The following is a 19,312-nucleotide window of genomic DNA, read 5'->3' on the forward strand; positions in this document are numbered from 1 at the left end:
GGAAGGGGGAGAGGGGGGAACCGGATGGGGGGGATGTTTTTTAACCGAGGGTTTTTTAGGTTTAGTCTGTTTCTCAGCTGGCTTTCCTACCATCGCCCCATCGGGCACAGGGCCGGACAGGGCCTGGGGAACCTACTGACATGCCTGCTGATGCAGTGCCTGCCCCCTGCTCACGCCTGGGGGGTCTGACCCTTTGAGGGAGGGGGGCACCCTCATTCTGTGGCCCAGAAGGTTTGGGATCCCCACTTTGTCTAGGGATAGGCTTACCCTCCGGGCCTGGAGCACTCCCCTCAGCCTGGCACCCCCTAAAAGCCTTGGGGCAGCGGCTGAAAGGGTGCCCCATTTCCCCACAGAGGTTGCAAACTATGAGTCTGCAACCCTCAGGTGAGTGGCCGAAGCCATTACACCTCACGCAGCGAGGCATGGTGCAGTCCGCTCTAAGGTGCGTGGGACTGCCACATTTGAAACACCGACAGGGCTGGCCAGGGTAGAAGACCAGGCTCTGGTCTCTCCCTATAAATGCGCTCCCGGGTACATGCGCCACGGTATTGTTGTGGCGCTTGAGCCGGATCCTGACCAACCAAGCACCCGTCCAGACCCCGCGCTCGTCCAAACTCTTCCTCAACCCTGTCTGGAGCTGTCCATACCGCGCCAGCCAGGTTGCGATATCCTCAGGAGGAAGGGACTCGTTTCTAATCAAGACGGTCACATTTTTTATCTCCTCCTGCCTCGAAAGAGGCACTACACGGAAACCTTTCCATGGATCTGACTTTCTGACGATCTCGTACAGGGTCAGGAAAAGCTCCATAGAGACCACGGAGACGAAGCTCACATCGAACTCCTTGCTGTTTGCGGGATGTATGACCGCGAACAAGTCAGAAACCTTAAAGCGCAACCCCAGCATGTAGTCAATTACTTGACCCCTACTGGGACACGCTGACGTCCCCTCCCACCTAAACTGCACCGCATTCCGCCTGCACCTTTCTGGACCCCCCGTACCCCTTGACCAAGCCTGTGCCCCTTGGAGCTGCTCCTCAGGGGGGGCCCAGAAATTCTGGGCACCAAACTGGCCATACAGGGGGCCCAGAGGGACAGAGGAACCTGCCACCTGGGCAAATGAGCGCCCAGCTTTCAGGGCACCTAAGAGGTTTGCCTCTTCCTGCGTGCCCAATAAGGGATTCGGGACTGTGGGGGAAGGGCCAGACCCCCGTTGAGATGAGCCCATGGGCTCCGACGGAGCAGCACACGCCCCCCCCCCCCACTCCCACCCTCTACCCTCCTCCCAACAGGCACCTTGTTTTTAACCACCTCCAAGGTTGGAGACATAGCCACACCCCCCACAGCGGCGGAGGCTTGGGAGGAAGCTACCTCCATCTCCTGAGCCATATCCCGCTCCTGCCGCTGAGACCCCTCCAGCTCCCTGATAAAGCTTAGGGCTGGACATTCTCCCCCTAGCTCCCCCATGGGGGACTCCCCCCAACTTGTTTGCCTACCGGGTAAAACTTCACCGGAAGATTCTGGGGTCCCCAAGGCAGCAGCCACCAGCGGAGTCCCCGAGGCTCCCAGAGCTCTCACCCGTCCCAAGGGAGCAGGAGACTTGGCCACCAAGGCCCGGGGTGTCCCCACCTCCTCAGCACACATTTTCGCGACCTCCGGGGCCACCGCAAGTGGTACTTCCGGTTCAGGGAGGTCACCTTCGGCCGCATTCCCGGAAACCGGAAGTGACACATCCACCTCCCCGCCCCGACCTTCCCTAGTGTCTGCAATGGATGTCTGTCCAAGAAGTTCCTTCTGTACATAGTCCGAGCTTGCCGGCACCTCCCCCTCACTACATGCGGCCGAGGCGGGGGCCGCCATTACGGTCGGCACCCCTCGCACTGTCTCGGATGCTGCGGGCTCGATCGGGCCACTGGGGGGGGGCGCACAGCAACGTCATCCACCAACCTCCGGCCACCAGCCTTCACAGGTCCCTCCGGGTGGCCTCTAGTGAGGACCACCACCAGCTTCCTCCCATGCTGTTCCGTCTGACTTGCCTCTCCCCCGGAGCTTCCCTGCGCATCATGGGGTGCCCTACCCGGACCTACCTGCTTCCCAGCTTCTGGAAGAGCAGGTGAAACAACAGGGATCCGGGGACCCTCCGCACCTACGGCTCCAGGGGCCACGCTCACCCGGCTGGTCTCCACCTCGGGGCGCTGATCTTCCTCACACATCGAGACTACTTCCTCCACTGGGGTTCGCAGCTTCTCCTCCATTTCCAGCAACGCTTTCTGGTAAGAGCCTTTTCTCCTGGCTGTCTGGGATCCTTCCTGGCTTGCTCTCAGGAGCTCTTTTTCACTTTCGGAGAGGAAGCCCCTCTCACCAACTCCGCGTTCGCAGAGACCACCCAGCAGCCGCCACAGTCTTTCCTCCCTGGAGAGGTCTTTCACTCCAGGGGGATGAACCACGGTCTCAGGCCGGGAAGAGGGCCCCGGACCTGGGCTGGCTGACGCCATCATCTCCCACTCCTCCTCCACCACCTCTCTGGAAGCTCTCACTCTCTCAGGACAGGTCAGAGCATGCAGCCAGCACGCACAAGCTCCTAACAATGACTGCAAGCTCTATTTAAAAAGAGCAAGATAGCTAGCTATATAGGTGGATATATCGGTGTATTCTGTGGTCAGGGCACGCAGACAGCACGCACAATCTCCTACAACTGACTGCAAGCTCTATTTAAAAAGAGCAAGATAGCTGCTATATAGGTGGATATAGCGGTGTATTCTGCGGTCAGGGCACGCAGACAGCATGCACAATCTCCTACAACTGACTGCAAGCTCTATTTAAAAAGAGCAAGATAGCTAGCTATATAGGTGGATATAACGGTGTATTCTGCGGTCAGGGCACGCAGACAGCACGCACAGTCTCCTACAACTGACTGCAAGCTCTATTTAAAAAGAGCAAGATACATAGCTATATAGGTGGATAAAGCGGTGTATTCTGCGGTCAGGGCACGCAGACAGCACACACAATCCCCTACAACTGACTGCAAGCTCTTTTTAAAAAGAGCAAGATAGCTTGCTATATAGGTGGATATAACGGTGTATTCTGCGGTCAGGGCACGCAGACAGCACGCACAATCTCCTACAACTGACTGCAAGCTCTATTTAAAAAGAGCAAGATAGCTTGCTATATAGGTGGATATTTTTTTTAATGGTTATCTGCTACCGAACATACAAATTTTTCATTACAAATCAAATATCAGTTAACATACACTTTGCAATTTAACAGATAATAAACTATACAAACAAAAGGGAAAAAACAACTTACATGTCATCTTCCCCCTCCTCCTCCCCAGAAGAAAAATTTATAAGTAGAGCATCACCCCTACTGCTAGGCCCTTCTGGTGGCCCAGGATCCACCTCAGGTAACGGGGCCCTTTTTTTCTTCTTCTTCCCCTGCTTTTTCCTAATCGTGACCCAAGCCACTTCACCCTCCTCATCCGATACTTCTTTTGGGCGTTTCTGAGCCCCCTTAACCGAGACTTCCATCTCCTCCTCCCCAGACCTGTCATCCCCAGCCGAAGAATCGGATGAGGAGACAGTGACCAGACGTCTGCCCGGCCTACATCTCCGAGGAAGGGGAGTGGGAGCAGTAACCTGGGAAACAGAACCCTGTGCCCCCCCCTTATCCAAAAAGGGAGGCCCAACTACCTCCACCTGACCAATATCTGGACCGGGCACCTGAACTTCAGTGACAGGGGCCTGGGCAACATCTGCAGGCCGTACCCCCTTTTCTCTTTGAGGGACCCTACTTGCCTTTTGGGTTTGAGGTGCACCCTGTGGCTCCGCCGTAGGAGCGCTTCCCTGCCTTTCCCCTCCAGAACTCTGCCCAGCAGGAGGAGGTGCACTATCCCCTCCTGGCCCACCACCTGCTGCAGCTTCACCCCTGTAGGCTCTGGGGCATCTGCTAAAGGGATGCCCCATTTGACCGCAAAGGTTGCAGCAGATCAACCCACACGTGTCACCTGAGTGTCCAAACTTATTGCACTTAGTGCAGCGCACAACTGTGCAATCTGCACTCATGTGGGTTGGACACCCACACCTGAAACACCTACGGGGCTGGCCTGGGTAGAACACCAGGATTCTATCTCGTCCCAGGAAAGCACTTCCTGGGACATGTGCAACCGTGTTGCCAGATCTTCTCAAACGAATCCTGGTGTTCCATGCTCCAGTCCATACCCCACGCTCGTCTAAGCATTTATTTAGAGGACACTGCAACTGGCCGTGTCTCCCCAGCCAAGTTGCTATGTCCTCCGGGGGCAGGCTCTCGTTCCTTACTAACACCGTCAGGTTTTTAATCTCCTCCTGCCTACTCAAAGGAATCAGGCGGAACCCTTTCTAGGGATCAGCCCCTTTAACCAACCCAAAAGCGGTTATAAAACGCTCCATAGTCACAGCGTTGGTGAAACTGACATCAAAGTCAGGGGTGCCAGCTGGGTGGATCACAGCAAATAGCTCAGCCACCCTGAACCCCAACGCCAGGACCATGTCAACCACTTGGCCCCTCGTGGGGCACTGACCTTCACCCTCCCATCTCAGCTGGACCACATTCCTACGCTTGCGCTCCGGACCACCTGTCCCCCTAGACCAAGTACTGGCCCCAGGGGTCTGACCAGCCGGGGGTACCCGAAAGTTACTGGCCCCAAACTGGTGGTACAGGTGGTCCAGAGGCACACTGGACCCAGCCACATTGGCGTAGGAACGCCTTTCACCAAGTGCCGTCAGCAACTTTACCTCCGGTGTCCCCCTTAGTACGGGTCCCGGAGGAGGAGCCTCTGCCACAGACACTGGGGGTACAACATGAGAAGCAGCCCCCCCACTCACGGCATGGGAAGTCACACTCCCCACATCGTTTACCCCAGCCTGAACTTTAGGATAGGTCTCATCCTCAGAGCTATAAAGCAAAGCCTCCCAGGCTTCCTGCCACTCCACCTCCATATGGGCCCCGCAGGAATCCACTGACACTTGGCTCGGCCCTGATTGAGAACCCTCCAAGCCGCGAATGAACGTCATTGCAGGGTTCTCACCATCAAGCTCGCCCATTGGGCAGTCACCCCAGGCCGTAGCTTGTTCTGGCACTATACAATTAGACATTTCAACATTACTGTTACTGTTACTGTTTACACTCTCTTGACCAGAAAGCAGACCGGAAGTCCTTTGAAAACGACCCTCGGGGTCAACTTCCGGACCCGCCACCGTCACTTCCGGCCGCGGGCTATTCTCGCCATGAACCAGCTCGCGCACCGGAAGTGCGTCATCACCCCTTCCCGCGCTACTATTGGCCTCGCGGTCAGTAGCACCACCCCTCCTCCCGCGGGAAGACGGTGTTCTCTTATTCACGGCCGCCATTCCCGAACTGTCAGATGCCATGCCGCCGGCCGACACTGCACCGCTGCCCACAGCGGCAGCCAAGCTGGCTTGACTCTCATATACCCTAGTCCCCTTACCCTGAGACCGGCTTGCAGCAGTGGCAGCCGACAACGCAACTGACGGCGTGCCCTGCTTGCAACCACCGGCTGGGATCACTGGGGACTGTACAGGTAAGTCCATTTTTCCTTTGCTTACTATCCTAGCAAGCTGCACCACTGGTATCTTCTTAAAAACACTCCTGTCTTTAATGTCCTTTTGCTGCCTCCTTCCCACTTCACTGGGGTCTAACCTGCCCTCTGGGGACACAGCCTCATTCATAGGCTGGCAACCCTTAGGCTTACCTGACCCCTCTGCAGGATTAGTGGAGTTAGCAGGGCTAGCAGTCTTTTCACCAGGAATGCTCTTCACATTTTCAGCCTTCACAGCACTCTCTCTCTCCAAAACTGTTTCTTTACACACCGCTGGCTTTCTTTCCACCACAGTCTTTCCCTCTGGTTTGTCACTGGCCACCTTTCTTTCCACCGCACTTTCCTTTTCTTCATGGCTGGCTTCCACAGAGGGACCCGCCATTTCCTCCTCCTGCGTTGTGTTCGGGGTTGGATACAGTCTACGGCGTCTCCCTGCCTGGGTCCCCTCGTCACACGCAATTCTCATCGCTTTGTCCACGTTAGATAGAAAGTCTTTCTCACCAGAAGCACTGTCAATCAGGTTGGATAACAGCTCACCCAATATGTTGCACTGCTTCTTCAATCCGTCTATCACCGTCTTATACTCCTGTCTCTTTACAACGCCTGATCTGTCTCTCCGGTTCCTTAGCTCCGCCAGGACCTTCATTTTCTCGCAGTAGCTGCGGGAAGCCTTTACAATTAAGCTTTTAGCTTTCTTTCTTCTGTCTGCAGATTTCTCCACATCCTCTCCTGGCTGTCTCAGAGACCAATCTGCAAGATCCAGCTGGTTCTCCAAAAACAACCTCTCCTCCTTGACGAGCTCCAGGAGCTTAGGGGCTCCACGTCCTTCATTAGGCAGAGAAACAGGCACCTGGCCTGGGCTGACTGAAGTCATCAGCTCCCTCTCTTTCTCCACCACTCTGGAAGTCCTCAGAGATCAGAGCACGCAGCCAGCACACACAAGCTCCTACAACTGACTGCAAGCTCTATTTAAAAAGAGCAAGATACATAGCTATATAGGTGGATAAAGCGGTGTATTCTGCGGTCAGGGCACGCAGACAGCACACACAATCCCCTACAACTGACTGCAAGCTCTTTTTAAAAAGAGCAAGATAGCTTGCTATATAGGTGGATATAACGGTGTATTCTGCGGTCAGGGCACGCAGACAGCACGCACAATCTCCTACAACTGACTGCAAGCTCTATTTAAAAAGAGCAAGATAGCTTGCTATATAGGTGGATATAACGGTGTATTCTGCGGTCAGGGCACGCAGACAACAACCACTACAGAAGAGCAATCGGCCGATAATGAACGGTGTATACTATGTTGAAGGTACACAGAACACCCACTAACTCCTACAGAGGCCAACACACTACACAAGGCCACCGCGCTGGCGGCCTTATATAGTGTGGGGCGTGTACTACACAGCCTGGGCTGTGATTGGCCACAGGCATCCTGCCTGTGGCCAATCATGGCTCTCCTTGCTGCCGGCGCTGTGATTGGCCAAGCATGCAGGGTTACAGTGCATGCTTGGCCAATCATGAGCCAGCAATGCACTGCGATGGCGCAGTGCATTGTGGGCCATGAGCGCCACACGAATTTGGCGCGAACGGCCCATAACGCTCGGTATTTGCCGAACGGGCGAACAGCCAATGTTCGAGTCGAACGTATGTTCGACTCGAACAAGAAGCTCATCCCTAATCGCGGTGCTGTTTTCAAACAGTGAGGGAGATAGCAGCGGAGAAGCCAATCAGCAGGCAGTGTCAGGACCATGGCTGAGGATCAACACTGGACTGGCACCTCCAGACCACCGCAGTGGAGCCCTGCATAGGTGGGGGTAAGGGCTGGGCAGAGGGAGGGGTCAGGGGCTCAAGCACAGGTTGGCACACTGGGACCCTGGCACAGGACTGCGCTGCCCTGACTGTGGCACTGATCATCTCCTGCACCCCCTTCATAGCCTGCCCTGACCTTGCCTCTCCTTCATGGCCTTCATGCGCTCCTGAATTGTCAAAATTTCACAGATAAAAAAAGAATGCTTGTCGTTGTCGATCCCAGATTCACTTAATACTTTTGTTTTGTCAATGTCCATGTTGTGGGACTATGTGTGCATAGCTAGTAAGTATATTGTGGCTGAAAATATGACCTGTAGGTTTTCAAGGTTCGCCTGCTATTAAAGTCAATGGTGTCCGCCACAAACTTTCGTTCGCGAAACGTCCCATCGAAAGTTCGTCCATCACTATTCGGCTCATCCCTAGTGCTGATAACACTGTTATCATACCATTACTCTGTATTTGCCATGTCATGTTGCTGTATGGTATATATTCATTTAAGATGTAATACATACAAATGTATGGAATATATATATATATATATATACAGTGGCGGAACTACCGCCATAGCGAGCCATGCGGGCGCTATGGGGCCCGCAGCCATTCTAGGGCCCGGTGAGTGGCGTTGCTAAGCGTGTGCGGGCCGCACCAGGTGACACCCGCCAGCGGGGTGACATCCTTGGGTAGCGGCAGCCGCACCACTAACACCTGTGCCTGTGCTCGAGCGCAGGCTGAGGGACACGGCGTCGCAGACCTAAGCCACCTCCCTCCTCTCTGTTTACATCCACAGAGGAGGAGGAGCCTGCGCTCGAGCCTCGAGGAACACACCGCTGTATGGGGAGAATGTCAGCGCTGTTGTGAGGTATGTAAGGGAGGGTAGGGGGGTCTGCACTACTGAGGGGGGGTTTGCACTGCTGAGGGGGGCTGCACTACTGTGGGGAGGCTGCACTACTGAGGGGAGCTGCATTACATAGGGGGTTCTGTACTGATGGGGGGTCTGCACTACTGAGGGGGAGTCTGCACTGAGGGGGGTCTGCACTACTGAGGGGGGTCTGCACTACTGAGGGGGGTCTATACTACTGAGGGAGGGTCTCTACTGAGGGGGAGTCTGCACCACTGAGGGGGAGTCTGCACCACTGAGGGGGGTCTGCACTGAGGGGGAGTCTGCACTACTGAGGGGGAGTCTGCACTACTGAGGGGGAGTCTGCACTACTGAGGGAGGGTCTTGCACTACTGAGGGGGGAGTCTGCACTACTGAGGGAGGGCCTGCACTGCTGGGGGGTCTGCACTACTGAGGGAGGGTCTGCATTACTGAGGGGGGTCTGCACTACTGAGGGCGAGTCTGTACTGAGGGGGTCCTGCACTGAGGGGGTTGTCTGCAAAGCTGGGGGGGTCTGTACTGCTGGGGGGTCCTGCACTGAGGGGGGTCTGTAATGGGGGGTGTTGGTACTAAGGGGGATGTCTGCATTGCTGGGGGGTACCTGTACTGATGGGGGTCTGCACTGAGGTGGGGGGTGTCTGTACTGATGGGGGTCTGCACTTGGGTGGGGGGGTCTGTACTGATGGGGGTGTCTGCACTGAGGAGGGTCTGTAATAGGGGGTGTCTGTACTGCTGGGGGTCTGCACTGAGGTGGGGGTGTCTGTACTGCTGGGGGGGTCTGCACTGAGGTGGGGGGTGTCTGTACTGATGGGGGGGGTCTGTAATGCTCGGGGGGTCTGCACTAAGTGGGGTGTATGTACTAAGGGGGGTGTCTGCACTGCTGGGGGGGTCAGTACTACTGAGGGGGTCTGCACTGAGAGGGTTGGGTTTGCACTGCTGGGGGGGTGTCCTGCACTGAGGGTGGTGTCTGCACTGAGGGGGGGCCTGTACTGAGGGGGATATGCATGTGTATCCTTCAGGGGCTGCATACAGTATACTGCATACTTTGTTGGTTGAAATTAATATAAGCTGTTGCCTGGGTACTGTGCTACATGAGTGTGGTAATCTGTTGTTCAATGGCATTAGTTCATTTTTTTGGGGGGGGGGGGGGGGGGGGCCCATGCAACATTTTTGCTATGGGGCCCTGTAAATTCTAGTTACGCCCCTGTATATATATATATATATATATATATATATATATATATATATATATATATATATATATACACACATACTAAGACATTCAGACACGGGAATGATTGGGAATAAAATGTTTCGCAGATTTGGATTGGATATCATGTGTAAATTCATTATGGTCCAATGGTTTAGGAAATATGTGTGCTGCCCGGGGTGATATTGTGATCAGATTTGTATGTATCTGATACTTTATACATGTGAATTATGTTTATTATTATTGTTAATTAGAACTATAAGTACACGGAATGAGATCAACCCCCACCCTGTGTGTACATTGATCTGCTGTTGATTGAAATAGATACAAATAGACAAAGATTTGTCTGGGCTGATTGAGTAGATACAATGTTTCGTTGTTCTTGCTTCTTTCCTCCATTGTGTTGAGGGTTAAGAACTCCACGATCTTCTCTTTTTGTGATTTCATGTAAAGTAACAATGTAAGGCGGGAGATTGTGGAGGATCTTTTATTGTAACAATGTGTGAGTGCGGCATAAGTGTTATTCAGCTCTGCCACCTTGTGGTCATTCCTGGTAGAACACTGGGGTGTGTGTGCAGTACAAGGAGGTGAATAGGGGATGTATATACAGACAGAAAGTGGAGATGATCTCCGCGATAAATCTAGAATCAGGATGGGAATAGAAGGGAGGTTTATTCACCCCCTCCCCAGTCTGAGCGATCTACTCCTCGTCTAAAGATCAATATTATTATTATTTTAGCATTGCCTCACAAACATGCTCTACATAGAGCGGGACATTCCTGGTTTCTATTCCTATTCTTCAATTAAGTTATATATTATTAATACTGTCAGGTAAAGTTCCCTGTAAAGGCAAAGCCTTTGTCTTCTTATCACACTCAGGCTTGTAATAGAGGTGAGGAGTAATGACAGGAAATGTGATCACAGTACATCATTCTCTCATCTCTTTTCATTCCAATCATTCTATGCTGATTGTCTACTCACCGCTAAACCCTCCAACCAAAACCATCCACCCCTCCTTACCCGTCCGTCCTAACAGTAATTCAGAGTTTCTATGATTTGTATCATTTATTAGAACGTATTTCATGTGAAGGAACGATGTGATCTCCTTACAGGGACTGCTTTTTATTGTCCTTTAAATCTGCTGAATATCTTCTGGGGCTCAGAGATCATTCAATATTCAATACCAAACAAACATCCCCCAGCTGAAAGGAACACAGATCTCAGATCCTCCTTCACACTGCTTGAGAAGAAAATGCATTTTATTATCTGAAGAAATCGCCCAGATCTGCGATTGATGCAACTATTCAACTGATTCATTCAATTGTCCCGCCAGAATTCCATGGAACCTTCCAATGATCTCAGATGGAATAATCCGACACTAAAACCTGATATCTCTTCCTTCGGGAACATCGATCAACTCTTCTCTGAATTGTCGGGCAGTTTATCTAACCAAGAATAATAAATCCATTAGAAATATGAATGTCACATTTCTTCTAATCTTTTTCTTTTACTTCACAATAGAGAATCCGCTCTGCTAGAGAATGTTTTCTATAGAAATCAATGAAAAGTCTATAGAACAAGTATTTTCTGGGTTGAAAACCGAGAAAGATCTCAGAACACATTTCCTTGAAATTTTCATCAGAAAGACATTAATGGCTGATGAAGGAAAGGCCCACAACTCCGATTGGCTCGGATTTCAAATTCCAGTTTTCAAATTTCCTCGCCTGAATAGTGAAGAACGTTATAGAGAAATAATCAGCCCTATTATACCGCCAAATCCGACACTGAGATCATCAGATGAGACATTTATCCGAGAGATATCATCGATGCTTTATTTTTCATCCATTAGTCCGGAATAAATAGAAGATTATTGAATAATAAGAAACATTTCCATATGTGCTTTTTTATTCCAAGTCCTCAGAATTCAGAAAACTAAATGGGGAAATATATATATATATATATATATATATATATATATATATATATATATATATATTTCCTTCTCTCACTCTCTGTCTGATATATAATTTATACATATAGCAGATTGCACATATTTTGCGCTTCCTGTACAAAGATCGATAAATATGACATTATTGGTAGAAATGGGTAATAATCATGGCATGCCAGACAAATATGTACAATAAATCAATAAAGATAATGTTGTGCGTCTGATGGATCACATCAGTTTCCATTCAGCAATCTATTGAAAAGCTTCTAATTAAATGAGATTCTATACTGTGTAATAAATGACTAGACCCCGCCCCTTCTCCTCCTGTCTCCCATCAGGTCCGCTCATCCTTAGGAGGGAGAGACGTCAGAAGCAATGTGTTTCTTTGTTTCCCTTTCAAAATGATGTTTTATAAATATAGAATTACTATGAACAATTGAAACTGCTGATTGTTTTTCTGTTATGAAGAGTTAAATCTTCGTGTTCTCGGTGTAATCTCCAGGTATGAATAGAAAATAATTGAGAATAAAGAAGAAATTCATCTTCTGGAAATGTATTGCTGCTGCATTAATGTATCGGAATACAACAGAATATTTAGGAGCCTGATAAAGGAATGACATTGTCTATTATTTTGTAATGGATGGGTGTGACTCCGCCTCTTTCCCAGGAAGGTTTCCATCAGGTCCGCTCAGGCTGTATATAAGGAGGGCAGGCAGGCGGCTGAGCTCAGTTCCTATTTGCGCAGGAAATAGTCGTCATGTCTGGTCGCGGTAAAGGAGGGAAGGGTCTGGGGAAAGGAGGCGCCAAGCGGCACAGGAAGGTGCTCCGGGACAACATCCAGGGCATCACCAAACCCGCCATCCGACGTTTGGCCCGCAGAGGGGGTGTCAAGCGCATCTCCGGACTCATCTATGAGGAGACCCGCGGAGTCCTGAAGGTTTTCCTGGAGAATGTCATCCGCGATGCCGTCACCTACACCGAGCACGCCAAGAGGAAGACCGTCACCGCCATGGATGTCGTCTATGCTCTCAAACGCCAGGGGCGCACTCTCTACGGATTCGGAGGCTAAACCCTCATAGACACCTACCTACTTCACCTACACAAAGGTCCTTCTCAGGGCCACCCACCTTCTCATACAAAGAACTACATACCGCTATTTACGTTATTAGTAGAAGTAAATGAAATCTAAATGACGCGTCGTACACACTTCTGTAGCGGGAGGGTTTGTTCTGGGGGTTGGCCACGTGACATTCGCCCTATATAGGCGATCTAAGTGTGATCACACTAGGAGATGAAAGGGGTGATTGCTTTTAATTGGCCTATTAAAGATTCGAATCAAACAGCCTTTTTGGTTTGTTGGGAAACGTCCAGAACTGGGATCGGATCAGCTTTAGCTGGACATTTCTCCCCTAAGTCTAAAGCCCCATACACATGATTCGATTTTCTGCAGATATTTCTCTTCAGATTTACCTAAACCACGCAGTGTAAGGGCCTGCCTGATTGTTTACAAATTGAAACTTAAGGTTTAATCTCTTATATGGTTTTGATAAACAATCGAATAGCGTGTATGGGTCCTAAGAACGTTCCATCCAGAGAACCAGATCTATTGTAGCGCCAAATCTCAGCAGGAAACGGATGGAGGATTTCTGTACAATTATCATCGGATTCGATCATTTGTTAGGGTGGAAGAAGTTTTCATATTTCATCCGGAGTACAGATTGTACAGTCTTGAAGATCAACTCTCTACCCAATTAGATACAACATTGGATAGATCATTTTGTTGTGTTCTTACGACTCTTTAGTAAAGCAGATCGCACGTGTAGCTGGAGATTACATGGAAAACATGAATCTTTAACACTCCCTAACACCAGTTCCAATATTTCATATTTATAAAGATTATTTTGAAAAGGAAACAAAGAAATGCATTTTATTCCTACATCTCTCCTTCCTGGGTGTAAAGCTGAGCGGAGATGAGAAGGGCGGCTCTATTCATTTTAGAAGCTTTTAAATATTTTGCTGAATGCAAACCGATGTAATTCATCAGAAGCGCAATATTGTCTGTATTGATTCATAGTACATATTTGTATCTTTTTTTCTTTTTTCAGTTACATAATCCTATGCAGATCTGATTATGTATTTTATTGTACATAATTTTATATATCTGGCAGTGTCATGATTTCTACCAGTCCATTCACATTATATATATATATTCTCTAAATGTAATATGGGGGAAATCTGATAGAGGCCAATCCCATGATCCTATACAGATCTGATGACAAACCTATTCTTCCAATTCTTTTTCGGAGAGAAAACAAATCACCAGTTATTATTGTTAATATTTGTAACAGATTACTAAAGAAAGGGGGGGGGGGGGTCATTTATGTTTCCAAGATAAAACCATTCAGTACTTTGTAGATAATTACTTAGAAACATTGTTAATATTTTGCTGATTTCTCGTTACAGTGGATACCGATCTGTTTGATTCATTGTACATATGTATCTGGGAGTGTCATGTTTTCTACCAGTCCTTTCACTTTTTAGAACTCGAGAACATATTTTACATCATTCAACAATCTTCTGAATCGATTTCTATTCCAGACTAATCGATGAATCAGTTTGGGAACAAAGCGCTGATGATATTTCTCAGATAATTGTCTCATCTGATGGTCTCAGTGTCGGATTTGGCGGTATAAATGGGCTGATTATTTGTCTGTAACGTTCTTAAGAATTCTGGCGGGCAAATGTGGAATGTAGCAGTTTGAAATATGAGCCAATCAGAACTGTCGGCGTTTCCTTCATGAGCCAATGATGTTTTTGATGAGGAATCCAAAGAAATGTGTTCTGAGCTTTCAGCCCAGAAAATGCTTGTTCTGTAGACTTTTCATTGATCTCTATAGAAAACATTCTTTATGATTCTGTAACACAAACCCCGGGAAATATAATATGTCAGCGCGTTTATCAAGTGTCTGGAACGTTCCCCGGAAGAATTGAAATTTTGTTTCGTTACATTTCTGTGTCAGATTAGCCGATCTGAGATTCTATTTAAAATGAAGTGAAATCCGTTCCATACCCCGCCCGGCATAATAGGAACATTCTGAGATCTGTGTTTCCGATCAGTCGGAGGATGATTGTTTTACTACAATTTCTGATCTGTAATAGATTCAGCAGAACCAATGTTTGAAGGACAATGCCGATCAGTCCCTATAAGAGGACCAGGTCCTCCAATAATACATTGCAGGCTCTTTATATGTAGTAATTGTCCTCCCTGTACAGATCTCCTGTACTAGAAGTGTGAATAAATAAGAATGTATTTCCCGTGTAAAGCTATGCAGACAATTGAGGGCTGATTGCATGCGATGTGGTAGACACAATGAGGGGTGTGTGGGGGGCTCTTTGTAGAGAGATGTGGGGGGCTCTGAGAAGAGCCTTTGTGTTGTAGAAATGAAAGGATTTGGGAGTAGAAAGGAGTTGTCGGGATTACTTGGATTTGGCGGCGGCCTTGTGGCTCTCGGTCTTCTTGGGCAGCAGCACGGCCTGGATGTTGGGCAGGACTCCTCCCTGGGCGATGGTGACGCCGCCCAGCAGCTTGTTGAGCTCCTCGTCGTTGCGGACGGCCAGCTGGAGGTGTCGGGGGATGATGCGGGTCTTCTTGTTGTCGCGGGCGGCGTTGCCGGCCAGCTCGAGGATCTCAGCCGTGAGATACTCGAGGACGGCGGCCAGATAGACGGGAGCTCCGGCCCCGACCCGCTCCGCATAGTTGCCCTTCCTGAGCAGACGGTGAACACGACCAACTGGGAACTGCAGACCAGCCCGGGATGATCGGGTCTTGGCCTTAGCCCGAACCTTGCCTCCTTGTTTTCCACGGCCAGACATTGTGAGATTCTTCTGTTACTCTGCTAAAGATTGCACTTTGCTGCAGCTTCCTTATATTTATACAGTCAATGCTCTGACATCACAGACTGTGGTTGGTTAATTTCCAAGCCAGCCAATTATGTTCTGACTTGTTTCTACACCAATCAGTAAACGAGCAAGGGAAGCGCTCCACTCCTCCCCACCACATGACTGAATCCTCCAATAGAAGAGTGAGGAGGGAGGAGACTTCATTTGCATAGGACGCCTCTCCACTCCTCCCCACCACATGACTGAATCCTCCAATAGAAGAGTGAGGAGGGAGGAGACTTCATTTGCATAGGACGCCTATAAAAGCAGCACATGAGGGCGGCTCCAGCACACATTCCCTCCACACAGCGGAGATCACATTAACCCTTATCATGCCTGAACCAGCCAAGTCCGCCCCGGCGCCCAAGAAGGGCTCCAAGAAAGCCGTGACCAAGAGCCAGAAGAAGGACGGCAAGAAGCGGAGGAAGAGCAGGAAGGAGAGTTATGCCATCTACGTGTACAAGGTGCTCAAGCAGGTCCACCCCGACACCGGCATCTCGTCCAAGGCCATGGGCATCATGAACTCCTTCGTCAATGACATCTTCGAGCGCATCGCCGGCGAATCTTCCCGCCTGGCTCATTACAACAAGCGCCGCACCATCACCTCCCGGGAGATCCAGACCGCCGTCCGCCTCCTCCTGCCCGGAGAGCTGGCCAAGCACGCCGTCTCCGAGGGCACCAAGGCCGTCACCAAGTACACCAGCGCCAAGTAATCCCCCATCCCCCCATCATCATCCCAACACAAGACACAAAGGCTCTTCTAAGAGCCGCCCACCATTTCCATCAATGAGCTCTCATCACATTTTATTGAAATTAGAAATAATTAGAAATAATAATTGTCATAATCTGTTTGTTCTACAATCTGATGAGGAAATTGTACATTTGAAGCTTTATTCTAATTAGAAATCCCTTTATGCTGGATTTTTTTTTCTCCTAGACCCAAATCTACAATCCATATTGGAGGATCTGATTTGTACATCAATGTTGTCGGCTAATGTGGGAACAAACCATCCAGTCACATTGTATCTCTTCCCGATCTCCGTATATTAGTATTTTTATTTTTATATATATATATATATATATATATATATCTATCTCCACTAGGTGTCAGAGTTGCTCCTCAGAATACATGGGAGCTTTTTTTTTTTTCCCGTAAATTGAAAGTGAATATTTATGTATATATAAGGATGACACACAATCTTATATACGTTTAGTTTGTGTTTTTTGATTTGTATAAGACTGCACAAATCATGCCAATGTCTGCAGACATATACATGGGGGATGCTTACATATTCAAAATAGTTTAGAGATCATCTGCTTAGAATTATTACTTATTCATCCTATTTTGTTTGATTTAATTTTGTCATAAGCACTTTTCTATGGGAGCTCAACCATAGATGTGGGGGAAGAGGCGGTTTAGATCAGCTGGGCAAACATTGGCTTCCCTGGTCTCTATCTCTCTATATAGGTGTGTAAGAGTATTTTCTCTAATAAAGGGTATTCCGTAAATTTCAGGTGCCTCAGATTACAATATACAGATTGGAAAGTGCAGGTTACAGGGAATATTGTCCCCTCCTTGTCATCTAATTTACTGAGATATGGGCAAACATAAACCAATCTCCATGTTTCTAATTCTTACACTGAGGAGTCTCTAATCTTTGATTATAAAAACATTTCTTTAGATTGTAAACTCCATGAGCAGAATTCTATTCCTTGTTTATTGAACTGTATTGTGATTGTACTGCCACCATTTTTTATTGTAAAGAGCTGTGTAAACTGTATGATATTAATATTAATTATAGTGTTAAAGTTGTACACACCAGCTCCAAGTAAATCCCCATCCCCCCAACAGGACACAAAGGTGTTGATTTACTAAAATTGGAGAGTGCAAAATCTGCTGCAGCTCTACATAGAAACCAATCAGATGGCAGGTTTTATTGTCACAGCTAGGGATGAGCTTCATGTTCGACTCGAACATCGGCTGTTCGCCCGCTCGGCGAATTCCGAACGTTATGGGCCGTTCGCGCCAAATTCGTGTGGCGCTCACGGCCCACAATGCACTGCGATGGCGCAGTGCATTGCTGGCTCATGATTGGCTAAGCATGCACTGTGACCCCGCATGCTTGGCCAATCACAGCGGCATCAGCGAGGAGAGCCATGATTGGATGCCTGTGGCCTGTGGCCAATCATAGCTCAGGCTGTGTACTACACGCCCCACACTATATAAGGCCGCCAGCGTGGCGGCCTTGTGTAGTGTGTTGGCGTCTGAAGCAGTTAGTGGGTGTTCTGTGTACCTTCAACACAGTACACACCGATCGTTATCGGACGATTTTTCATTCTTGCTCTTCTGTAGTGGTTGTTGTCTGCATGCCCTGACCGCAGTATACACCGCTATATTCACCTATATAGCTAGCGATATATCTATCTTTTATATTAGACCTTGCAGTCAGTGTTAGGAGCTTGTGCGTGCTGTCTGCGTGCTCTGAACCCAGTATACACCGCTATATCCACCTATATAGCAAACTATTTTGCTCGTTTTAAATAGAGCTTGCAGTCAGCGGTAGGAGCTTGTGCGTGCTGTCTGCGTGCTCTGAACCCAGTATACACCGCTATATCCACCTATATAGCAAACTATCTTGCTCGTTTTAAATAGAGCTTGCAGTCAGCGGTAGGAGCTTGTGCGTGCTGTCTGCGTGCTCTGAGCCCAGTATACACCGCTATATCCACCTACATAGCTCTTCTCTATTTGAGCCATCTGCAGGAGTTAGTGGAAGTTGTGTGTGCCTCCAGCACAATATACACTACCCAATTGCTGTTTTTCCCAACTCCCTTCAGGCCATTACCATGTCTGGAAGGCCAGCAAGGAGAGGCAGACAGGCGCGAGCCGATAAAATAGGGCAAGCAGGCTCTGTGTCTAGAGACAACAGTGCTGGTCGTGGATGCGGTGCATCATCATCATCAGCACGTGGCCATGGGACACGCTTGTCCTTCTTTTCAGCAGCTGGACGTGTTGAGCCGCAACATGCCAACGACTTGGTAGAGTGGATGACCAAGCCCTCTTCATCCTCCTCATCCTCTCTCACCCAGTCTCAGGGTACTAGCAAAGCAGCTGCCAACGCATCGTTTTCCCTCGTCTCAATGTCATCATCAGTGACTCCTTCCCTAGACCCACCACGTCCTCCTGAGGAGTCTCCTGAACTCTTTGAGCACAGTGTTGGGTACATGCTCCGGGAGGATGCCCAGTGTTTTGTAGCCTCTGATGATGACACTCAGCTAGAGGAAGGCAGTAGCGTGAATGCAGAGAGAGGGGATGCTCAAGAAGGGCAGCAATCTGGCAGTCATGTTCCACAAGCTGCAGCATATTGCCAGGTTTGCTACAGCGATGAAGAGGGAGGGGATGATGAGGGCACTGACTCCACGTGGGTGCCTAGTAGGAGAGAGGAGAAGGAGGAGGAGGCACATGTCCAACGAGGCAGGATGCCCTCCGGGGGCCAGCTTAGGGGCAGCACACCGACTGAATCACACCGCAGCGCTTCGCCTGTGCAGGGTGCTGCCTCTGCGCGTTATTCTAAAAGTTCTTTGGTGTGGGCCTTTTTTGAGACGAGTGCATCAGATCGCACCACTGCTATTTGCAACATATGTCTCAAGCGTATCTCGCGTGGCCAAAACATCAGCCGCTTGGGCACCACATGCTTGACCAGACATATGTTGACCTGCCATGCAGCTCGTTGGCAAGCGTACCTCAAAGACCTACACCAAAGAACAAAGCGGACCTCTCATTGCTCCTCATCAGCTGGGATCTCCAACCCCACTAGACCTTCAGTCCTCTCTGAAACCTGCTCTGAGAGGAATGAAGGTGTAGCATTAGGTGTGTCACAGCCAAGTGCTTCCGGGCACTCTGCTAGCAGTACACCCACGTCCGATTATAGCAGG

General features: G+C 49.3%; 4 protein-coding genes across 4 annotated transcripts in view; 3 read left to right on the plus strand and 1 right to left on the minus strand.

Annotated features, from left to right (window-relative positions):
* Positions 1-19,312, plus strand: part of LOC143957110 (uncharacterized) — a 497,982-nt gene that overhangs the window by 161,751 nt on the left and 316,919 nt on the right. The window lies entirely within an intron of this gene.
* LOC143957173 (histone H4) lies at positions 12,187-12,780 on the plus strand. Its single transcript, XM_077467325.1, has one exon. The coding sequence runs from the start codon at positions 12,198-12,200 to the stop codon at positions 12,507-12,509; it is 312 nt and encodes a 103-aa protein (XP_077323451.1). The 5' UTR covers positions 12,187-12,197; the 3' UTR covers positions 12,510-12,780.
* Positions 14,849-15,336, minus strand: LOC143957150 (histone H2A.J). The gene has a single exon (XM_077467305.1). It carries the CDS (start codon positions 15,311-15,313, stop codon positions 14,918-14,920), a length of 396 nt encoding a protein of 131 aa, XP_077323431.1. The 5' UTR covers positions 15,314-15,336; the 3' UTR covers positions 14,849-14,917.
* LOC143957164 (histone H2B 1.1-like) lies at positions 15,646-16,181 on the plus strand. The gene has a single exon (XM_077467317.1). It carries the CDS (start codon positions 15,712-15,714, stop codon positions 16,090-16,092), a length of 381 nt encoding a protein of 126 aa, XP_077323443.1. The 5' UTR covers positions 15,646-15,711; the 3' UTR covers positions 16,093-16,181.

This window comes from Lithobates pipiens, unplaced genomic scaffold, assembly GCF_037356315.1.
Source record: "Lithobates pipiens isolate NorthernLeopardFrog02 unplaced genomic scaffold, aLitPip1_a1.2 Scaffold_51, whole genome shotgun sequence".
NCBI classification, from domain to species: Eukaryota; Metazoa; Chordata; class Amphibia; order Anura; family Ranidae; genus Lithobates; species Lithobates pipiens.